Source organism: Eptesicus fuscus, chromosome 13 (genome assembly GCF_027574615.1).
Source record: "Eptesicus fuscus isolate TK198812 chromosome 13, DD_ASM_mEF_20220401, whole genome shotgun sequence".
Lineage (NCBI taxonomy): Eukaryota > Metazoa > Chordata > Mammalia > Chiroptera > Vespertilionidae > Eptesicus > Eptesicus fuscus.
Genome location: NC_072485.1, coordinates 78,138,229 through 78,158,358, shown reverse-complemented (window position 1 = coordinate 78,158,358; position 20,130 = coordinate 78,138,229). Strand labels below are relative to the sequence as shown.

At 60.8% G+C, this 20,130-nt stretch overlaps 2 protein-coding genes across 3 annotated transcripts; one reads left to right on the top strand and one right to left on the bottom strand.

Moving 5' to 3' along the window:
• AIP (aryl hydrocarbon receptor interacting protein) lies at nt 1-6,208 on the top strand. Of its 2 annotated transcripts, XM_008146863.3 has the most exons (6): nt 1-142; nt 2,884-3,063; nt 4,584-4,772; nt 5,180-5,356; nt 5,458-5,599; nt 5,902-6,208. In XM_008146863.3, the coding sequence occupies exons 1-6, from the start codon at nt 44-46 to the stop codon at nt 6,105-6,107; spliced, it is 993 nt and encodes a 330-aa protein (XP_008145085.1). In that variant the 5' UTR covers nt 1-43; the 3' UTR covers nt 6,108-6,208. The 2 variants fall into 2 exon arrangements, with proteins under 2 accessions (XP_008145085.1, XP_028009581.1); XM_028153780.2 differs by lacking the exon at nt 2,884-3,063.
• Nucleotides 6,209-6,819: 611 nt separating this feature from the next.
• PITPNM1 (phosphatidylinositol transfer protein membrane associated 1) lies at nt 6,820-20,075 on the bottom strand. The gene is made up of 24 exons (XM_008146862.3): nt 19,929-20,075; nt 18,939-19,057; nt 17,302-17,516; nt 17,095-17,216; nt 16,667-16,891; nt 14,737-15,063; nt 14,565-14,660; nt 14,364-14,471; nt 13,661-13,722; nt 13,318-13,568; nt 12,842-13,031; nt 12,648-12,755; nt 12,244-12,401; nt 11,950-12,158; nt 11,323-11,493; nt 10,613-10,777; nt 10,304-10,452; nt 10,078-10,188; nt 9,590-9,706; nt 9,212-9,360; nt 8,976-9,125; nt 8,714-8,897; nt 8,298-8,426; nt 6,820-7,322 (listed from the first exon to the last, which is right to left on the bottom strand). Exons 2-24 carry the CDS (start codon nt 19,014-19,016, stop codon nt 7,056-7,058), a joined length of 3,741 nt encoding a protein of 1,246 aa, XP_008145084.2. The 5' UTR covers nt 19,017-19,057; nt 19,929-20,075; the 3' UTR covers nt 6,820-7,055.
• Between the last annotated feature and the right edge of the window lie 55 nt (nt 20,076-20,130).

Genomic DNA, 20,130 nt, shown 5'->3' with positions numbered 1-20,130 from the left:
AGCGAGTCCGGAAGTTACCGAAAGAGAGCAGCGGGTAAGGAGGATGGCGGATGTCATCGCAAGACTCCGGGAGGAAGGGATCCAAAAGCGTGTGATACAGGAGGGCCGAGGGGAACTCCCTGACTTTAAGGATGGAACCAAGGTTCGTGTCTTACCCCGTCCCCTTAGCCCCTCTGTGCGGCGCTCCAGCGAGGCGGGAGGAGGCCTTAGGCGAGAGGTTGCGCATGCCTATAGAACAGCGGCCGGTGACTCTCCCGCTCACATGCAGAACTCGACGCTGATTGGTCTGAATTTAAGTCGGGGATGAATTTGGACGCGTCTGCCCCGCCCCCTGGCTTGGCTGGGTGGCTGTATTGGCCCGGGAGGCGGACTGGCACTATAAACAGGTTGGGGGAGTTTGACCTAAGTGCCTGCTTGGACCCGGTGCTGGGGAAGAACCTGAGCTGGATACTTGGATCTGGGAGGGACCCCGGACTGGGGAGGGGCCCTCGGAGCCTCTGGGTTGCAAGGCTTAAGATCTTTTATAGATGGGAGGGTGTTCTTAAAACACTTAGACCAGCTCCCATTGTTTAGATGGGAAAACTGAGGTTCCAGAGAACAGGCCCGGAGGTCAGGTCTGCCAGATCAGAACCCTTTGGCAGCTTTCCGACTGGACTACCTTGCATCGTTTGGGACAGATAAAGGCTGGGAAGTAGAGCCTCCTCCCTTCCTCCTTTGTACATCAAGGCCTCTCCTGCCTCCTCCCCCAAACAACCTCCATCAGCTTCTGCTCCTGCAGCTCTGTCCTCCTGGAGTTCCTTTCCCAGGTGCCACTTGCCTGTAGAGTGTGGAACTTCCCTGGGGTGGCCCCTGTGCCCAGCAGAGCAGTCATGCAGGACAGGTATATTGAGGGGAGGGCACATCCTAGCCTGGCCCCGTGTGAGTGCTCTGAGAACAGAGGGGAACTGCATAGCTCTAGTGATGATTTGTATGAAGTGGGATCCTTGCCCAGATTAGAGAAGGGGTGTGGGTGTGGCTGCATGTCCCCATGGAGTTGGTGGCCTTGAAGAGGGTCCTGGCAAGGGAGATTTTGGGTGGAACAGACACCAGAAGGAGAGAACATCGTGAAGATAGTAAAGATCTGTGAACAATGACACTGAGAGAACAGGGACCGGAGATATTAGATGACCAGTCATCAGCACGGGTTTATGCTCACTCTATAACCACCTTGCTAAATGCTTTACAAGTTTATTTCATTTCCACAACGTGGGATAAGTACTGTCGTTGACTTCATTTTACCGACGTGGAAACCGAGCTCAGAGAAGCAGCGTGGCGCGGTGCAGAGTGTGGGCTCCTCTAGCCACAGCCTGTTGAGGGTTGGGTCTTCAGACGTCTTCTCTCTGCACTCACCCCCACGTGACCTCATCCAGGCTCATCTCTTGAAACAAATTCTCCATGCCTGGACTACCCCCATATGTGTATCTCTAGCCTTCACCTCTCCCTTAAACTTGATATCTAGCTCCCTCCATCTCCACCTGGATATCTGGTTGGCAACGCAGACTTAATCCGCTCCGCCCATGCCTTCCCCATCTTGGTGAAGGGCACCTCTAGCCTTCTGGCTGCTCAGGCCAAAAACCATCATGGCTCCTCTTATTCTCTCTCATCCCACAGCAAAGCCTCGAGATACACCCAGGGTCTTACCACTTCTCCCATCACTGCTCTGGTCCAGGCCGCCCCGGTCTCCCCCCGGGTTACTGCAGTAACCTCCTCACTCGCCTTCCTGCTTCTGCCCTCTCCCCTCTACCACATGCTCCCATCTCAGCAGCAGCAGGACACACATCACATCACATCACATCACATCACATCACATCACATCACATCACATCACATCACATCACATCACATCCCTCCTCTGCTTGGATCCACCGAGTGGCTTCCATCTCAGAGTAAAAAACAACGTCCTCCCCACCCATGGCCTACAGGCCCTGGGGGGGTCTACCCCTGCTGACCCCATGGTACACCCCTCTCCTACAATCACTGCTTCTGCCAGTGATTCTGCTGCTTCTTGAACTTACCATAAGCTGTCCCTCGGCGAGGCTTTTTTTTTTAAATTTTTTAAAAATATATATTTTATTGATTTTTTACAGAGAGGAAGGGAGAGGGATAGAGAGCTAGAAACATCAATGAGAGAGAAACATTGACCAGCTGCCTCCTGCACACCCCCTACCGGGGATGTGCCCGCAACCAATGTACATGCCCTTGACCAGAATCGAACCTGGGACCTTTCAGTTCACAGGCTGACGCTCTATCCACTGAGCCAAACCGGTTTTGGCTCGGCGAGGCTTTTATGCTGCTATTCTTTTGGCCTAGAAAGTCAACGCCGCCTTGCTACCGCAGCATCTACCTGGCTTGCTTCTCCCTACTCCCTTTAGATCTCTGCTTAAAGGTTGCCTTCCCCATCCCATATACACCCCCCCTGCCTACTTGCTGCTGTTTGTTTTCTGATCCACAGCACTGCTCCACCTTACATAGCACATTGTTTGAGGCCCGTCTCTTTCCTACAGACAGTCCACGTGAGCTGCATGGGGGCGGGGACTTTTGTTCTCTGCTGTGTCTAGCACAGAGCTCAGGTACATAGTAGGTGCCCGTAACTATTTGTTGGGAGAATAACTGGAGCCAGGCTGCCGGGCTCCCATCCCAGGCCATCCACCCACTAGCCATGGGACTTGAGCCCCTTACTGCCCTCTCTTGGACTCACTCTCCTCACTTGGGTGGTGGGTAAAGGTCAGGTGGTGACCCCTGGGCCAGCCCTGTCCCTTATGCCATCTGCCGGCTGGGAGCCGGCTTTGTTCTTGGGGCCGGGTGAGGGCTGATGCCCTTGCCTGACCCCTCATGGGCCTGCAGGCCACTTTCCACTACCGGACTCTGCACAGCGATGAGGAGGGCACGGTGCTGGATGACAGCCGTGTGCGCGGCAAGCCCATGGAGCTCATCATTGGCAAGAAGTTCAAGTTGCCCGTGTGGGAGACCATCGTGAGCACCATGCGAGAGGGGGAGATCGCCCAGTTCCACTGCGACGTCAAGGTGCCTGGAGTCTTACATCTGCCTGCAGTGCCTGCATGTCTGTCCAGCCACCCCGACTCCCCATGCCAGGGCCTCTACCCTGGCTAGGCCACCAGCAGCTCCCCCCGGGCACCGCAACACCAGGACGACACAGGCATCCCAGCCTCTGTCCTGCCTTCTCCTCTCCGTTAGCCAGACTATCGCCAGGAGACTGGTTCTCAGATGGAAAGGACCCACTCAGTTCCTTGCTTCAGGCCCCTGGTTCCTGGTGCTCACTTGGCCCTGTAGGGTCTGGCCCCTGCCAGTCCTCCCCTCCCTGCCTTTCCTTTCCATCCTCTTTTTGGCCCAAATTCTCCCTCATACCTCACAGTAAACTCCTGGGTCACCACTCCCAGGAAGTCCTCCCTGACTGCTGGTAGTTGGCTTGAACCCCTCCTTTGGGTCCCTCAACCCATCTTGCCTTGGAGGCCAGGATCTGGTCCTCTGCCTGCGTCTCAGCTACTTCAGGGCAGGGTAGGGCTTGTTTTCCTCCAGTTTCAAAATGCCCAGCGTGGCCCTGGTCCGTGTGCCTCGGTTGGTTGGGCGTCGTCTAGCACACCGGTTTGATTCCTGGTCAGGGCACATGCCCGGTTTGAGGGCTTGATTCCTGGTGGGCGGCATGTAGGAGGCAGACAATCGATGTTTCTCTCTCTCCTTCCTCTCTCTCTCTTAAAAAAAAAAAAAAATGCCCAGCATGGTCCAGCCCAGACCCAAGACTCAGGAGTGCCTATTGGCTGGATGAGACGGCAAGGCCAGTGAGGAGAGCTGGTTAGACTGGGGTGGGGCAGTATATATATTTGCTTTGATTTCAGAGAGGGAGGGAGAGGCAGAGACAGATAGAAACATCAATGATGAGAGCGAATCATCAATCGGCTGCCTTTTACACGCCCCCTGCATGCTCCCTACCAGGGATTGAACCCGCAACCCGGGCATGTGCCCTGACTGGGATTCAAACTGTGACTTCCCAGTTCATAGGTCCAAGCTCAACCACTGAGCCACACTGGCCAGGCATAAGGTGGGAGTCTTATTCCCACCATCCCAGCAGCTGTTCCTAGTGAAAGGCTGGGTGCCCTATGGCTAAGGGTCTCCCCTGTGGGTTGTGAAGTTGCTGCCTGACTCAGCTCTGAGATGGGCCCTGAATGGGGTAGGGGGAGGGCAGGAGAAGAAGCAAAGGGACCCCAATAATGGACTCCCAGGAGGAGAAGGAGGTAAGAATTACTCTGGGCCTATACGGACAAGGGAGATGGGTTGACAGTGGGGGTAAGTGACTGGCCTGGTTCGGTGCCCAGAGCGGGTGGAAGGAACTGGGGGCTTCACTGGGAGAGAGGGGGCTGGGATGCCGGAGCCCAAGGGGAAGGCCCTCTTGCGTTTCAGCAGAGTGGGGCTGAACCAGTTATGGCCCCTCCCTGGGCCTCAGTGTCCTTCCTCAGGTGGTGATGGGCAGGGGCTGGCGTCTCGGGCCACACTGACAGAGCCCCTGCTGCCCACCCGTCCTCCTGCAGCACGTGGTCCTGTATCCACTGGTGGCCAAGAGTTTGCGCAACATCGCGGCCGGCAAGGACCCCCTGGAGGGCCAGCGGCACTGCTGCGGCATCGCCCAGATGCACGAGCACAGTTCCCTGGGCCACGCCGACCTGGACGCCCTGCAGCAGAACCCCCAGCCTCTCACCTTCGACATCGAGATGCTGAAGGTGAGCAGCCGCCAAGGCTCAGGCGCCTCGACGGACTGCCACTGCCCAGCTTCGGAGTGGGCTCCGGCCCTGCCTGCCTGCCCAGGGCTCGTAGGCTCCATGGATAGATGGGGGGTTAAGGCAGGGCAGGTACCAGAACACCTTGAGGACCCCTGGCTGTCCCCCTGGGGCTCCCTCTCGGGCCCCTCCTTCCCCTTCAGTCTCTGTGAGGGCAGGGATCCTCACCGTCTTATTCACTGTTCGGTCTCTAGAACCTGGCACGGTGCTGGGCACCTAGGAGATGCTACATCAGTGTTTGTTGAATGGTCAGTGAAGGAACGAGCGGTGTGGTTTGGGTATCCATTGTCTGGAGGCCGAGCAGCTGAGGTGCCCTGGGGCTCCCCTTGACTTGGCCCGCACTCCGGCAGGTGGAGGGCCCTGGCACATACCAGCAGGACCCGTGGGCAATGACGGATGAGGAGAAGGCAAAGGCGGTGCCGCTCATCCACCAGGAGGGCAACCGGTTGTACCGCGAGGGTCACGTGAAGGAGGCCGCTGCCAAGTACTACGACGCCATCGCCTGCCTCAAGAACCTGCAGATGAAGGTGCTGCCCTGAGGCTGCGGCAGGTGGGTGGAGGGCTGAGGTGGAGCCAGGGGCCCGGGTCTCAGCGTCCGTGTCCCTCTCCCTGCCCCCCACGCCCCCAGGAACAGCCTGGGTCCCCGGACTGGATCGAGCTGGATCAGCAGATCACGCCGCTGCTGCTCAACTACTGTCAGTGCAAGCTGGTGGCCCAAGAGTATTACGAAGTGCTGGACCACTGCTCCTCCATCCTCAACAAGTATGATGGTGAGCGTGGGCACTGGGCTGCCGGGTGGGCGGGGTCAGACGAGCGGCCTCCTCCTCCCTAGCACCACTGGGCACTGGGGTGCAAAGACTGAGCCTTTGCCATCACCCCCATTCTGACCTCCCCCACTCCGTCAGCCATCCCCCACCAGGCAGGGCCATGGGCCTGATGTGCCAATGAGGTCTGAGTGGGGAATGGGAGGCTCTGTCCCATGATGGACCCCATGGTGCAGAAGGCATACTGGGCAGCTAGCTGGTCCCCCCTCATGCCTTGCATGCCTGCTGCCTATTGCCACCCCCTGCAGACAATGTTAAGGCCTACTTCAAGCGGGGCAAGGCGCACGCCGCCGTGTGGAATGCCCAGGAGGCCCAGGCTGACTTTGCCAAGGTGCTGGAGCTGGACCCCGCCCTGGCACCCATTGTGAGCAAGGAGCTTCGGGCCCTGGAGGCACGGATCCGGCAGAAGGACGAAGAGGACAAGGCCCGCTTCCGGGGTATCTTCTCCCACTGACAGGGCCCTACTCACCCTGCCCAGCTCACTGCTGCCACTGCCAGCCCACCTGCCCCCACGATATCATGCTTCTCTGTACATAAAAGCCTTATTTATCTCTCTCTCTCTGGGCCTGCCGAGCTCACTCACTGGGAGAGGTGGGAGCCATCACCCCCCATTTCCTGGTACTCGGATGGTATTGGGGGACAAAGAATCGGGGTTCTAATCCCAGCACCCGGTTCACCAGCTCTGAGCTCTCTCTGGGCCTCAGTGTCCCTGACAGAAATGAGGATGATCTCTGCCACAAAGGAAGCATTTCTTGCTGCCAGAGCTGGGGTGCCCGGAGCCTTCAGTCTTAAGGGGGAGACAGTTTGTGCTTGAGCGAGATGGTCTCCCTGCCCCTCCGACCTCTGACCCAATGGTCCCCTGGTCTCAGCTTCTGGAGGCAGAGGTTTCAGTGAGAAGCCAAGTCTGGGCTGAGGGTGGCCCCTTGCACCGAAGGGCTGGCCCAGGTGGGGCGGGCCAGGGGGGCTGACTCTAGAAAAGGCCTTGCTTGGGTAGAGGTGAAGACCGAGCCTTCCCTGAGGCCTTCAGGTCCAGGACGGGCCTGTCCCTGACCTGCTGTGTGATTCTGGATGCACCCTGCCCCCCTCTGCCAAGCAGTGTCTCCATCGAACTGGGAATGGTGGGCTTGGCTACCCTGAGACCAGGCAAGTGGGCAATCGGGTGGGATGTAGGTGGTGTTTATTGTCATGGGTTTACACACTGAAAGCCTCTGGGTCTTGCCGCTCCCTCCCTCGCCCCCTGGTCTGGGTCCTCCCACATGGAAGGGAAGTAACACTGAGGGGCAGGCAAAGATGCAGGGTGTGGATTGGGAGGCCAGGGCCAGAGGTCTGGGCCCCCAGCCTCCCACACCTGGCCATTTGGGCCCCTGACTGTGTGAATAAATAACCCGGGTCCAGCCACAGTTTAGGCCTCACCGCAGTCCAACTTGAGGCTGATGCTTCGGCCCTTGCCCCGGGTCAGGGTGGTGGGCGGTGTCCCTGGGCCCTCTCGCTCCGCCTGGCTGGGGCCCCTGGAGCGCAGCAGCTGGCTCTGTTTGCGGAGGAAGTCCACAGGGGCAGCCCCACCGTAGCTGCTCTTGGCCAGGGTGGCCCTCGAGGGTCCCGTGGGGGCATGAGGGTGGGAGCCAGCTTCCAGTTGGCCCAGGTGGGCCACGTAGCCATCTGACAGGAACTGTGGGCAGAGGGGGGCAGGGATGAGGGGTGGTCTCAGGCCCACACACTGCCCTCCGTCCTCTCCAGGCTCCTGGTCCGTGCTGGCCGCGTTCTAGGCCCGGAGAGCCTGACCCCGAGTCTTCTCAGCAGATAGGAACCTCGGGCTGGGGGCAGGCACCTTGGCCTTCCTCCTAGCCCCGCCCCTCCCTAGCCTCAGTTTCCTCATCTATAAAGGGGGCTTCGTTGTGGAGGGTTAATAATAGCAGTTAACATTCTCAAGCACGTTTTTGTGCCCAGCCCTGTGCATGTTGATGTGCAGTAAATCACATGATCTTCATGATAGCCGTCAAGGCCAGTGCCATTTTATCATTTCCATTTTACAGACAGGAAATTGGGGCTTAGAAAGGTCCAGTCTGGGGAGTATCATGCTAAGTGAAATAAGTCAGAGAAGGACAAGTATCACATGATCTCACTCATATGTGGAATCTAAGTAACAAAATAAACTGATGAACGGAGTGGATCCAGAGACATGGAAGCATGGAACAGAGTGTGGAATCTCAGAGGGAAGGCGGGGGAGGGTGGGTGGGTGGGAGGTAATCAACCAAAGACCTTGTATGCGTATATGCATAACCCATGGACACAGACAACAGGGTGCTGAAGGCCGGGGGGGGGGGGGGGGTGTGAGCTGGAGGGAGTCAGTGGAGGAAAAAAAGGGGACATATGTAATATTTTCAACAATAAAGAATTATGTAATAAATAAATAAAATGACAAAAAAGAGAGAAAGGTCCAGGCCCATGCGACATGGAGTCAGCACTCCAGCCTGAGTTATCAATACTGGTCTGCCCAGCAGCTCCGAGTTGCTCACGACCCCTGTCCTAGGAGGAGCCAGGTCCCCTGAGGCCAGCCACCCTTCCCATAGCCGCCCCCCTCAGCTCAGGTGGACCGATGACCCGAAACCCAGGCTCCCAGCCCTCACCCTCCCTTGGCCCTTACCTGGCACTGTGCTTGCAGCTTCCGCACAGCGCGGCCCACGATGTAGGTCTGGCTGGGGGGCAGGCCCAGTGCCGCGTATACGGCCACATCTTTGGGGGATCCATAGCCAGCCACGATGTTCAGTTCCACCTGCGGCGGGTGAGGCCAGTCAGCCACCCCTGGGACAGGGCATGAGGCTGGGGGTGGGGTCTGGTGGGCTTCCTGGGTCAGATAGTTAGGGAGCCCAGCTAGTTGGACAGAGGTGGGGCATAGAGTCCTACGTCACCAGGCACCCATGGGAGGCAAGATTGACTGGGTCTCCCTAGTTGGCCCTAAGGATTAGGGGCCCCTTGGAACATGAGAGGGCGGGACCATAGGACAGTTAAGGTCCCAGAGAGGAGCTGAGGGCAGAGGCGGGTCCCTTCCCATCGCCGCACCTCCTGCACCAGGCTCTGCAGAAACATGGCTTTCTGGCGCAGCGGGTCATGGGTGAGGCCATCGCAGAAGGAGACGACGCCGTGGGGGAAGTTGTGCTGTGACAGCCAGGCCACCACACGGTGCTTCTGCATATCCGGCCGGCCCGTTACGTAAACAATCAGATAGCCCGCATCCTGCCAGTGCCTGCGGGGTGGGGTGGCAGTGAGCTCCAGGGGCCAGGTGGGGGTCGGTCTGCAGGGTGAGTCCGGGCGGCGCTCCTACCTGACCACATCCACGGCGCCGGCGCGCACCTTGGGGTCGCTGCCCATGATGGAGACGCTGGCAGTGAAGGAGCCGTCTATGCTGAAGACCACGGCCTCGGTGCCGCGGGCCACCACCGTCAGGCAGCACTCGGCGTAGGTGTGGTCGCCCCTGTGGTCCACAGGTGGGGTGAGCAGGGTGGCGGCGAGGTGCAGCGGAGTTCCACCCCGCAGGGGAGTGGCCTGCCCCGCGCTCACCTGACCATCATTCGTACTGGGTAGACGCCGATGCCCAGCGCACGCTCAGGGGGCACCGGGAAAGTGAGGCGGCCAGAGCTGTTGGTGACCTCCGTGCCAAAGTGGATCCACTTGCCGGACAGCGGCTGTGTCATGACGTAGACGTCCACCTGGCGGTGAGAGGGTGTGAGCGTCCATGGGGTGGAGACCCTGGGGGCCACATGACTTTGAATGGAGGAGGGCAGAGGTGGGCTTGTCATTAGGGGTGAGTGGGGCCTCGGGGAGCTGTGTGTGTGTGTGTGTGTGTGTGTGTGTGTGTGTGTGACAATAAAGACACAGGAGGCAGGACTTGGGGGTGTGGTCGGCTGATGGGGGCGGGTCCAAGGCCAGTGTCCTGACCTTCTCTCCAGTGAGCGTGACCACATCCAAGGGCCCATACATGAAGCGCCCGTTCAGCACCTGGGGGCGGCCCTCGCACACCACTGTGTCGCTCGCCCGGTGGTTGGAAGTGACGTTCTGTTGGGAGGAGAGGACATGAGCGGCAGCCAGATGTTGGGGACGCAGAGGAAGCAGATGAGAGAGACAGGCACCCAGACAGGGAGGCAGGGGCAGGGCTGGGAGGAGGGCCCGGAGGTCAGGAGTGCCGTTGAGTGGACTGTGACATGATCAGATGCAGAGGATGAGCTGGGGCGGGTAAGTGCCCATCAGAGACCTAACTTGCAGGGGGAAGGGGAGGAGACCCTGGTTCCCAGGGGCGGGCCAAGACATGATTAGGTGGGGCCAGGCCCCTAGAGGGCTCGGGCTGGACCGGAAGGCCATGTGGGCGGGGATCCAGCGGCCAGGGGGCGGGGCCTCGCTTCGGAAGGCCTGAAGGGCAGTGCGCCTACTCGGATCTTGACTTGCGTGCGTTTGCGCTGCCACTTCTCCCGGGGGAAGGCCGGGCTGTAGATGGACGGCTCCTCGCACTCGGCCAGCTGTGGCTGCTCCTTCTCGATCACCTGCACAGGACCAGGCTAGGTCACCTGAACGGGGTTCTGGGGCTGCCCCTCCCCCAGCCCGCAGCCCCCCATTCTTGGCTGGTTCCCATCCCCCAGTCCATATCGCCGGGCCCACCTGGCGCAGGATGAAGGCTACCACGTCCGCGGACTCCCAGTAGCTGGCGTGGAAGAGGTGGGGCAGCGTGACGGTGGGGAAGGCCGTGAGCGCCTCGGGGCAGTAGAGTGAGTAGTCAATCCGCTTGGTCCCCCACCATCGCTCCAGGACTGCACAGCCACGGTGGGCAGTGAGTCAGGGTGGCTCCCGCCCGTGCCCACCTGCCTGGCCCCTGGGTGCTCTTCCCGCCCTGCTTTCCTCCGAGCCTGGGTGCTGGAGGGGAGGGCAGGGCGGGTGCTGGGGGCAGGGGCATTTGGCTGGCTGACTTACTCTTAACCACCTCACTGGTGGTGCTGGGGGCAGCCGGCTGGGCCTGTGGCTCGGTGCCTAACTCACTGCCCTTCCAGAAGGCACCGCTGGTAGAGGTGGGCGTTGAGGGCACCAACATCTCCAGCTCCTCCAGAAAGAGGCCTGAGTGGGTCTGCAGAGTGTCAGCTGGGGGAGGAGGGGCAACCTCAGCAGCAGGCGGGGCTCCAGGACAGCTGAGCGCCCACACCCCAGCGTCCACACCTCCACCATCTTTCCTGCCAGCCCTCCCGGTCAGGTCATGGCTGAGGCTGAGGATGCGGGCATTCTCTCCTCTCAGCTCACCCCACAGCCTCTACATTCTTGCCAGAATGCCTGTCACCACCATCCCAATGCGGGCCCACTGGTCTCCTGGGGCCCAATCCATACATGTACATGTGAGAACACAGTGCCCATGGACACACAAACACCCCTACACACACAGCAGGTCCCTCCCATCCACGGGTGGCTGCTCTCACACGGGCATACGGGTGTCACTCCGCCTCCTCTAGTCCAGTCACCACCCCTGGGCACAGGATGTCAGAGGGTCTGCAGGCCTCCCAAGGGGCTGAGGTAGGGCTCCTGAGGTTGCCAGGGATGTGGGAACTGCCTCATGTCTCCTAGGGTGATGGGACCCATCCTCATCCCTACTGAGGCCCTCCTCCTACTCCCCTTTATCTTGGTTGGGGGCATACCCAGCAGCAGGGACGTGCCGTCTCCCAGCGGGAACTTCTGGTAGCGGGGTATAACAAGTGGGGCGATGGCCTGGAACTTGGGGGCCAGCAGGGGCTCAAGACGGCAGGCGCAGGGGTCAGCCGCGTGGAAGAGGTTGTAGATCTGCTCACAGGCTGGGCGCATCTGGGCCACTGGTATCCAGGAGATAAAGCGGGAGGAGTTCACCTGGGCATTCTGGGAGGCAGGGGGGGTGGGCAGCAGCACCCTGACATGCTGTGTGACCCTGAGCCAACTCTTCCCAAACTACACTCCCTGGAGGTCACCAGGGTCCTGCTTAGTGAGGCAGGCCTCTTGGCTAAGAACATGTGAGAGCCTTCGCTTTGCTGGGGTGGTTCAGGATGAAGTTGGACCTCTTCTCACACAGAGCATCTGTGGGCGGGAGTTCCTCCCAGTGCACTGTGGGAAAGTTGGCACTGGCAAGCCCCTTCTTTCTGGGCCACAGGTTCCCCTTCTCCAGCCAGGGTATGTCACTGGTACAGTGAGGGGTGGCCATAACGCCAGCATCTCAGGTGAGATGAATCTGGAGGAGCTGGGGGAGGGGCAGGTGAAGGATGGGGCGCGGCCCCCACCCCATCCTTGGGGCTCACCCTCCAAGGCAGGCATCACGGTTTTGCGCAGAGCCAGCACCAGGCCCAGCGGGGAGCCGAAGAGAAAGAAGCCGGAGACCTTGAAGTCCAGGCGGGCAGCGCTGATGGAGCCATCGGGAGCCTCCGAGGTGGCGGCGGGTGGGCAGGAGGCTGTGCTTGCCCGCCTGGGCTCCCCGGAGGAGGAGGCAGTTGTGGGGGCCACCTGCAGGCTGTGTGGGAGGGCTGCTCAGTGCTGCTGCCTCCACAGCCCAGCACAAACTCGGGGCGGGGGGCGGGATGGGGCAGGAATGTCACCTGTTCTGGGAGCCCTCAGGTTCAGGATTGGCCATGTCGCTGGGGGTGCGCTGGGCGGGCAGGGCTGAGGGTTCTGGGCTGCCCCGGCCCAGCCCCTCCATCCCATCTGCCAGGGGGTCCTTGACTGGGCCGATTTCCGGGGAGAGCAGCTCATTGTTCTAGAAGGAACAGGGGACCAAAAGTCCTCAGGAACGGACACGATGTGGTTTCTACTTATTTGGAAGTGAGGAGAGAGGCTGGGCTGTTGGGCAGGGAGTCACAGCAAGTGGGCGGGCAGAGCCTTGGAGGGCACAGAGCGAGGCAGCAGAGGACAAGACGGCAGGGCACAGAGGTCGTGTTCCGGGGGCAGAGCCCTAGGGATGGAGAGACACCGCCCTCCTGAGGAGCAGGCGTGCCACACTGACCACGCTCCCGCGGCGGCTGCTGCCCCGGCTCCCGGCGCCCGCGCAGGCGCTGTGACAGAGTGCGTCAAAGCCCAGGATCCCGCCCACAGCGTCTCCGATCAGCACCACCTGGATGAGAGGGTGGCACCATCAGGAGGGGCTGACCGGCGATGGAGGGCCCACGGCAAGCTCCCCGGGACGTCCCAGCTCCTGACCTGCCCGCAGAAGCCGGCGCCCTCAGCAGAGCTCAGGAAGGCGGCGTAGGCCTGGTTGGTTCGGGCGATGACAGTGGCCACAGCGCTCTGGTATCGGGAGGATGACGTGGCCAAGAGCGGCAGGGCGGCCAGCGGAATGTGGTCCTGAGAGCGGGACAGGCTGTCGCCATCATGGCTGTAGGGACTCAGGCTGGAGGAAGAGGAGGCGTGGTGGGTGGGTGGCTGGGGGTCTGCAGCCCCTTCACTGCCCCCTCCAAGTCCCCTTGGCCTGCTGGCAGGTGCTAGCACCGGGGGGCTTTTGTGATGAAGCCACTGACTAGAAACAGGTCCAGCTCTGAGGCTGACTGGCCAAGGTGTCTGGCTTCCCGGCCTCCTCCCCTCCCCCCATGGGGTCTTCTCGGTCCCTGGAACCCCCAGGTGGATCCCTGCAGCTTGGGGACCCTGTATCCCCCCGCCCTTCCACCCCTGACCAGTACTTGGAGACAAGGGCATAGGCCGCAGCACAGATGGGTGGGCAGGGCACCAGGCGCAGGGCCACGTGGCCCAGGGCCTCCGGGAAGTGGATGCGGGTGATGGCCTCGAAGGCCAGGTTCAGCGTCTGCACGTCAGCCTGCTTGGAGTTGGCGTCTCCAGGGCCGGAGTCCAGGATGCTGCCGCTGTGCAGGATGAGGAAGAGGGCGTGGACCGCACAAGCCTCGGGCCCCAGCTCCCCGGCTCCGTCTGGGCCCTGCGGGGCACAGTGGGTACCAGGGGTGTCAGAACCGTGGCCTGGCAGGTGGGCGGGCAGCACTGAGACACCAGGTGGCTGGTCATAGTTACCTCGGAGTCCCTGGGTGCTCGGGCCCCGTCCCTCATATCTTTGGCAGCCTCGGCTCCGGGGTCTATAGGACAGGGGGCGGCCAGTGAAGGAGACGGAGGGGTCTGTGGGGGTCCCTTCATCTGACACTTCAGAGCCTCCTGCTCTTCCGTCTGCCTGAGTGGCACGCCCAGCCCCCACCTTCCTCTGACCTCTCACATGACTCTCCCAGGTCATTTCACATTTCCGTGCCGCTCCTCCGCCACCAGGGATGCCTCTTCCCACAATGCCTGCACTATCCAGTTGTGCCCGTTTAAATCGAAATGAATTAAAATACAATACGACTCCAACTGCAGTTCCCCGGTCACACTGAGCACATTTCCAGTGCTTGATACCCACATGTGCCTAGTGGCTAGCCTGTCCATCAACACAGAAAGTTCTGTTGGACAGAGCGGGTCCAATCCTTCCAAATCCAGCTGAGACCCAGCTCCCGTGTGGAGCCCTCCTGCCTCCAAGTGACTTGCTCCGTTCTTTGTGCTGTGTCTGAACCTTGAGTACCGTCCAGCCATCCCTCCACCCACCCTTTACCCACGCGCTGTCCACCTATTTAATGAGCACCCTCTCTGGACTGACATTCATTCTAGGACCTCACTAAATTAAGGACTGACTTGTTTTCCGAGTCCCCACTGCATGTGGGGTGCTGGCGACCCGAGTCTGGACCTGTACCTGGCGCCCCCTCGGCCTCTGTCGGGGAGGCGAAGGCGTCGATGAAGTCATTGGAGTTCCACTTGGTCATCTCCTTGGGGAAGACCTCATCGCTGTCCGAGAAGCCCTCTGAAGGGACAGGGGGTGGGAGACCTTTGTGTCATGGGGTGGAAGGCCTTTCTCGGGAACACACCCACCTCCACCAGGGCCCACGATGCTGACCGTGGGCATCAAAGAACTCGTCTTCAGAGCTGTTCTCAGAGTCCCGGGCAATGTTCTGCATGCGCCACTCAGACAAGCTCTGAGGAGACACGCCCCCTGCAGGACCACATCAGCATCAGCCTGGGAACCAGCCTGCCGGTGGCTCCCTCCCCTCCCCGTGCTGCAGCCTCACCTCCATGCTGGGACGAGTAGGAGGAACGGGACGATGAGGACCACTGCTTGCCGAAGCTGGCATCCGGTGAGGCGTCGGGGCCCAGGGGGACCTCAGGCCCGTCGGGGGTACCCGCATGGCTGGCCCCACCCTGGGCCTCCGTGCCTGGCTTCCCAGAGGGCTGGGCCTCAGGCCCCTCACCGTCCATGTTGCACTTGGCCATGCGCTGAGCCAGCATGCGGGCCGTCTCCTCCTCCAGGGCCCGGATGTCAGCCATGCTCAGATCTGTCCACTCGTCCTGCCAGCACCAGGCCTGGCGGTGGGCGCGCAGCATCACCCGACGAAGACCTGTGGGTGCCCGGGCATCAGAACAATGCCCTCCCCGCCCCAGGTTCCCTGCCACAGCGTCCACACGCTCAGCCTTCAAGGTCGGTTAATGGCTCCCCTGGGCACATCGCCTCCCCAGAGCCACAGAGTAGGGCAGGGCGAGTGCTATCCAGGGGATGGGAGTGGAAACTGGGACACTTGCCTTCCTGCCCCACCTCCCTCCTTGCCCACTACCTCTTCTATCCTTCTGGGCACCCCACACCACAGGAAGCTGGAACCAATGCTTGTTTCACTCTTTCATCTGGCTTTCCACTGACTTCTTCAGAGGAGTTAACAATTAAGGCATTAACAGCCTAATGAAATTGTGGATGGTTAATGAAGGTGCTAATAGTTAATGGAAGTGTTGGCACTTAAAGAAGGCTGTAGGGAAAGATGATACCCAATCTGGGATATTTTCATCTTAGGCAGGGGAATAAAGTTTAAAACCTCAATGTCTAGGAAATACAGTAATAATGGTTGAATTATAATGATCAACTTCTGGAAGGAAATATATCTGAATCTTAATAGTGGTTATATGTGGGTGATTTTATTTTCTTATTTGTGCCTTTGGTATTTTTCCAAATGTGAGACAAGGAGCCTGTATTACTTTCTGAGCTAAATTTCCTCATCTGTAAAATGGGAATAATAGTCCTTACCTTGAGGAGTGTTATGTGTGTTAAAGGAGATCTTGCATGTTGTGACCAACATTAGCTTTTAACATCTGGCCCAATCTCCCCCCGTTTACAGAAGGGAAAGTTCAGGTGCAGAGATGGGAAGTGGCTCGATGGGGGTTCCATGAGAGTCTGTATGTGAACCCAGGCCCCTGGACACCCCCATCCAGGGCAGGGCTCCTTCTAACTATAGCTGGCCCACCCTCAGACCTGGGAGGTGGGGCAGGATTGAGCTGCAGGAGCTGTGGGGTTGGGTTTAGGGTGGTGTGAAGCAGGGGCTCCTGGATATTATGGCCAGAGGATGGGTCTCTGGGAGCTGGGGGTGGGAGGGACCCTGGGAATGACAGCAGAGTCATAGTCTGAGCCTGCACTTAGCATGTTGGTGACCCTCCTGAAGGTCCCTAAGTCTCACTTGATGCACAGAATGGTTTAGAGCAGTGATGGCGAACCTATGACACGCGTGTCAGCACTGACACGCGTAGCCATTTCTGATGACACGCGGCCGCTGAGGCAGCCGCCTGCTGAGGATGGAACATTTGCTGCTCCTGAGGATGAAACATTTGCAAAATAATGTTTTTTCCTCAAAGTGACACACTACCCGAGTTATGCTCAGTTTTTTGGCGAAGTTTGACACACCAAGCTCAAAAGGTTGCCCATCACTGGTTTAGAATCTTTGAGCTCGAGACCATGTCGTCAGCTTCTTGCCCCCCTGACTCTGACTGTACCTTAAGGCTATTCCTGCCCCGACCCCCGGCAGGCTGTGCCGCTCCCCTCTGCCTCAGCGCTCACCACATCAAGTGGAAATGAGGGCTTTATGCTTCTGTGTCCCATGTAGCCTGAGAGCATCCTGGCTCAAGCACTGGGCTGGGGCCTGCTGGGGCCATGGAACCTCCCGCCTCCGGCTTGGTGCTCACCGACATCGTGGATGAACTGCTCAATCTTGGCCTGCATGCCCCAGTATCGGAACTCGACCTTGCACAGCTTATAGGCGCACATGAGGGGCCCCGTCTGAGCCGCCTTGTGTGCCCAGTCGTCGGCCAGTGGTCCTCGGCCTGTCTTAACGGAGCGGTACAGCCGGGGGTCCTCTTCTGCTTTGTACTCTCCTGGGGCCACTGCATCCCGCACGATGTCTATGGTGTCTGAGGGGGTTCCAGCAGCACTGAGCACCGCCAGCCGCCCCCCCCGCCCCTGCCACCCCTCTCTGCCTCGGGATCGGGAGGGCATCCTTTTGAAGACAGGAAGCCACTGCCCGAGAGAGCCTGGGAATGGTCGGAAGCTACCCATCGAGGCGTCGGGTAGCCTGAGAGGGTCCCCGGGGTCCCCCACTGGCTTCAGGCCTCACCCAGGATGCGCTGTCTCCTCTCAGCCCCGCTCAGGTTAAACACATTTGGTTGCTGCCCCCCATCAGGCAGATAATAGGTCTCTATTTCAATGGAGAACTTCTCCACAAAGGGGCAGGTGTACCTGGGCAGAGGTCAGGAGCAAGGGTCACCCCGGTGCCCACCAGGGCGATTCCCCTTGTGGCCCCAGGCCTGTCCCCCCCACTCACCGGGTTCGGGTGTAGGGATAAGCGTTCCAGGATTCCTCCTCCACCTGCAGGGCGGCCTTGGGCAGCAGCGCCCGGAACCAGCCTGGGATGTGGGAGCCCACGTGGTACACCTTGTGTGTGTACTGCCCACTGCCGCCGGGCCCGTCCGTGTAGGGCCTGTTGGCCAGGATCTCCACGCCGCTGCCCTCACCACTTGACTCCTCCCGGCTCTTTTTCTGTAGTCCAGGGCCGAGCAGAACGTGGGGCTCAGCTCCAGCTCGGCGCCTGGGATCCCAGCTCTCCCGGGGCCCCGGGGGTGCTGGTCCTCGCCTTTCCAACGCCCTGGGACCCTCCCCTGCCCCCTGCTGCTCCTGGGATCAGGATCACAGCTGCTGTCCAGTCTCCCCTGGGTCCTGCAAGCCAGCACTCATTCAGGTCTCTGTCGAGTGCCTGCTTTGGTCCGGGCTTTGTCTGGGATTATATTAACCAGGGCATGGTGAACAGAATCAAGACCCCTGCCCTCCTGGAGCTTATGTTCTCAGGGAGGCAGGCAGACACGGAAAAAAAGCAAATTATATGGTAAGTGGGAGATAAAGTGCTCTGGGAAAGAGAAAGCATAGATTAGGGTGAGGGGATTGAGATAGGGATTGCTATTTCCATAGATGGGCAGAGGCCTCGGGGAGAAACATTTGAAGATGGCTTCAAGGCAGGGTGGGAGGCGCTGAGTGGACGTGGGGTGGGAGGAGGTGTTCCAGGCAGAGGGGAGCCAGTGCGAGCCCCTGAGGCGGGAGCACGGTGCCCGTGTTCCGGGGCAGCAAGGAGGCCGGGGTGGGCGGGCTGAAGAACTGAGGAGAGGAAAAGGGGCCCTACCACCCTGAGGACCCACTCTGGTCCCCTCCCTCTGTGGACCCCACCACCAGCTCCTGCCACACCCCTCAGAGTTGGAGAGCACTCAGGTCCTGCCCTTTTATAGCTCTGGAGCCCAAACTTGGCCCACTCCACCCAGATTCAAGAGGCTGGCTCCTGGCCCTCTTGCCCCTGAAGACTGATCCTAAAACTCAGGAACACATCTGGAACAGGCCTCCCCGAGGGCCTGGACCAACCCTCTCCCCTCCCCGAGAGCCTGCCCTGGCCCCTTTTTCTCACAGCCCAAGGCCAGGCCTCTGCTCCCTTCCTCTTAGCCCAGACCCCCCTCGCTTATCCTCTGGACGGGCCAGGAGCTCGTCCTTGCCTGGCCCTGTATTTCAGTTTTTGTGCCTCATCCCATCCCATCCTCATCCCACCTCCCTGACCTGGACTTGCCAGGATCCTGCGAACTCTGGGGACCCCCTCCCACTTCCTGCCTCTCACTCTTGCCTCCCCATGTACTCCCTACCCCTACAGGATTACAGATGCTAAGGAGGATTAAAGGAGATCATACATAGGCTGGGCACTTGGGGGATGGGGAGCCACGCTAGGCCCTTCTGCCTTTCCCCCCACAGCCCTTGCGATCTCCCCCTGCATCTGAAGGGGGACCTCTCTCTCCTCCTCTGGCCTCAGCCCTTCCAAGGCCCGGAGCAGGACTGGCGGGGCTGAGCCCCAGGCCCCTGTCCCAGTGCGGCCTGCGTGCTCCGGCATGAAGTATGGCCCCCTCGGTCTCCGCTTCCCATCGCTCTCACCTGGATCATGTAGAGCTGGGCCACCTGGTACTCGTCCAGGCTCATGGGCAGCAGAATGTGGTACTCCTTGATGAGCATCCTGAAAGCGCTCAGCAGGATGCGCGCGGCCTCCGCTCCGCCTGGCGCAGGGCACGGCGCGGCAGTCAGTGCGGGGCGGCGGCGCGCAGTCCCGAGCCCTGCGCGCAGGCCGAGGGGTTCGGGCCGCAGGACCCCATGCCCGGGCCCAGCACCGGGGCGGCAGAAGCGAACCCAGCGCTGCCGCGGGGAGCCGGGAGCCGCAGCGAGGCTGAGCGCTGACCTCTTTTCGGTGTAGCCCCCGCCCCCCGCCAGCCCGTCGCCATGGCAACCGCGAGCTGACGCGCGCCCCCCGGAGCAGCGCCGAGCTGGCCACCCTCGCCTTTCCCGCCGCGTTCTAAGCCCCCTCGAAACAGCACCCCTCGGGGACCCGCCCACTGGAGCCCCCGTGCCCCTCCTCCCGGGCCTGCCTTCCACAGGCGGTCCCTCGGGGCCGTCTCCTGCATCCCTTTCCTGGAGTCGGTGGGGTCTCGTGTCCCCCACTCCCTTCGTCCACTTAAAACCTTGTCCCCTGGGGTGTATCTCCACGGAGCAGCGCCGTGCGCCCCTCCTCTTAGCATCTGTCAGTGTTCCCCACACCCCACACCCGGACCTGCCTTCCAGGACCAGATAACTAACCGCTCCGCCCCCCAGACCTGCCTTCCCCAAGGCCGGCAGCCCAGTCCTCGACTTCCCCTCCCCAGCATCCTGCCCACGGGCTGGCTCCGCTTCGGGCTGAGGCAACAGTGGCCCCACTGGGTATCCCACGGGCTCCAGTCCTGAGGACCCGCTCCACTCACCGGCGCCCCGGTTCCGCTGCACCCAGCGAGCCCACCACCTGGCACCCAGCGAGCAGGCAAGAGGCCCATTGTCCCCACTTCCCTCTGCTCCCCGCGTCCCCGTCCCCCGCCGTGCTCTCGGCCCGTCCCGGCTCACCTCTAGTTGAGGGCGGGCGCCCCTCACCGGGCTCGGGCGCGGACGAACGGGCTATGGGTCTGAGCCCTGAGCGTCCCCAGCCCCGGTCTCGGGTTCCAGCAGTGGCCGGACCCTCGGGAGGCGCAGCGCCGGCCCATGGCCCCGACCTTTCTCCTCGTCCGCCCTCCGGCGCCCCAGCCGTTCCTCCCCGCCACTCGCCGCG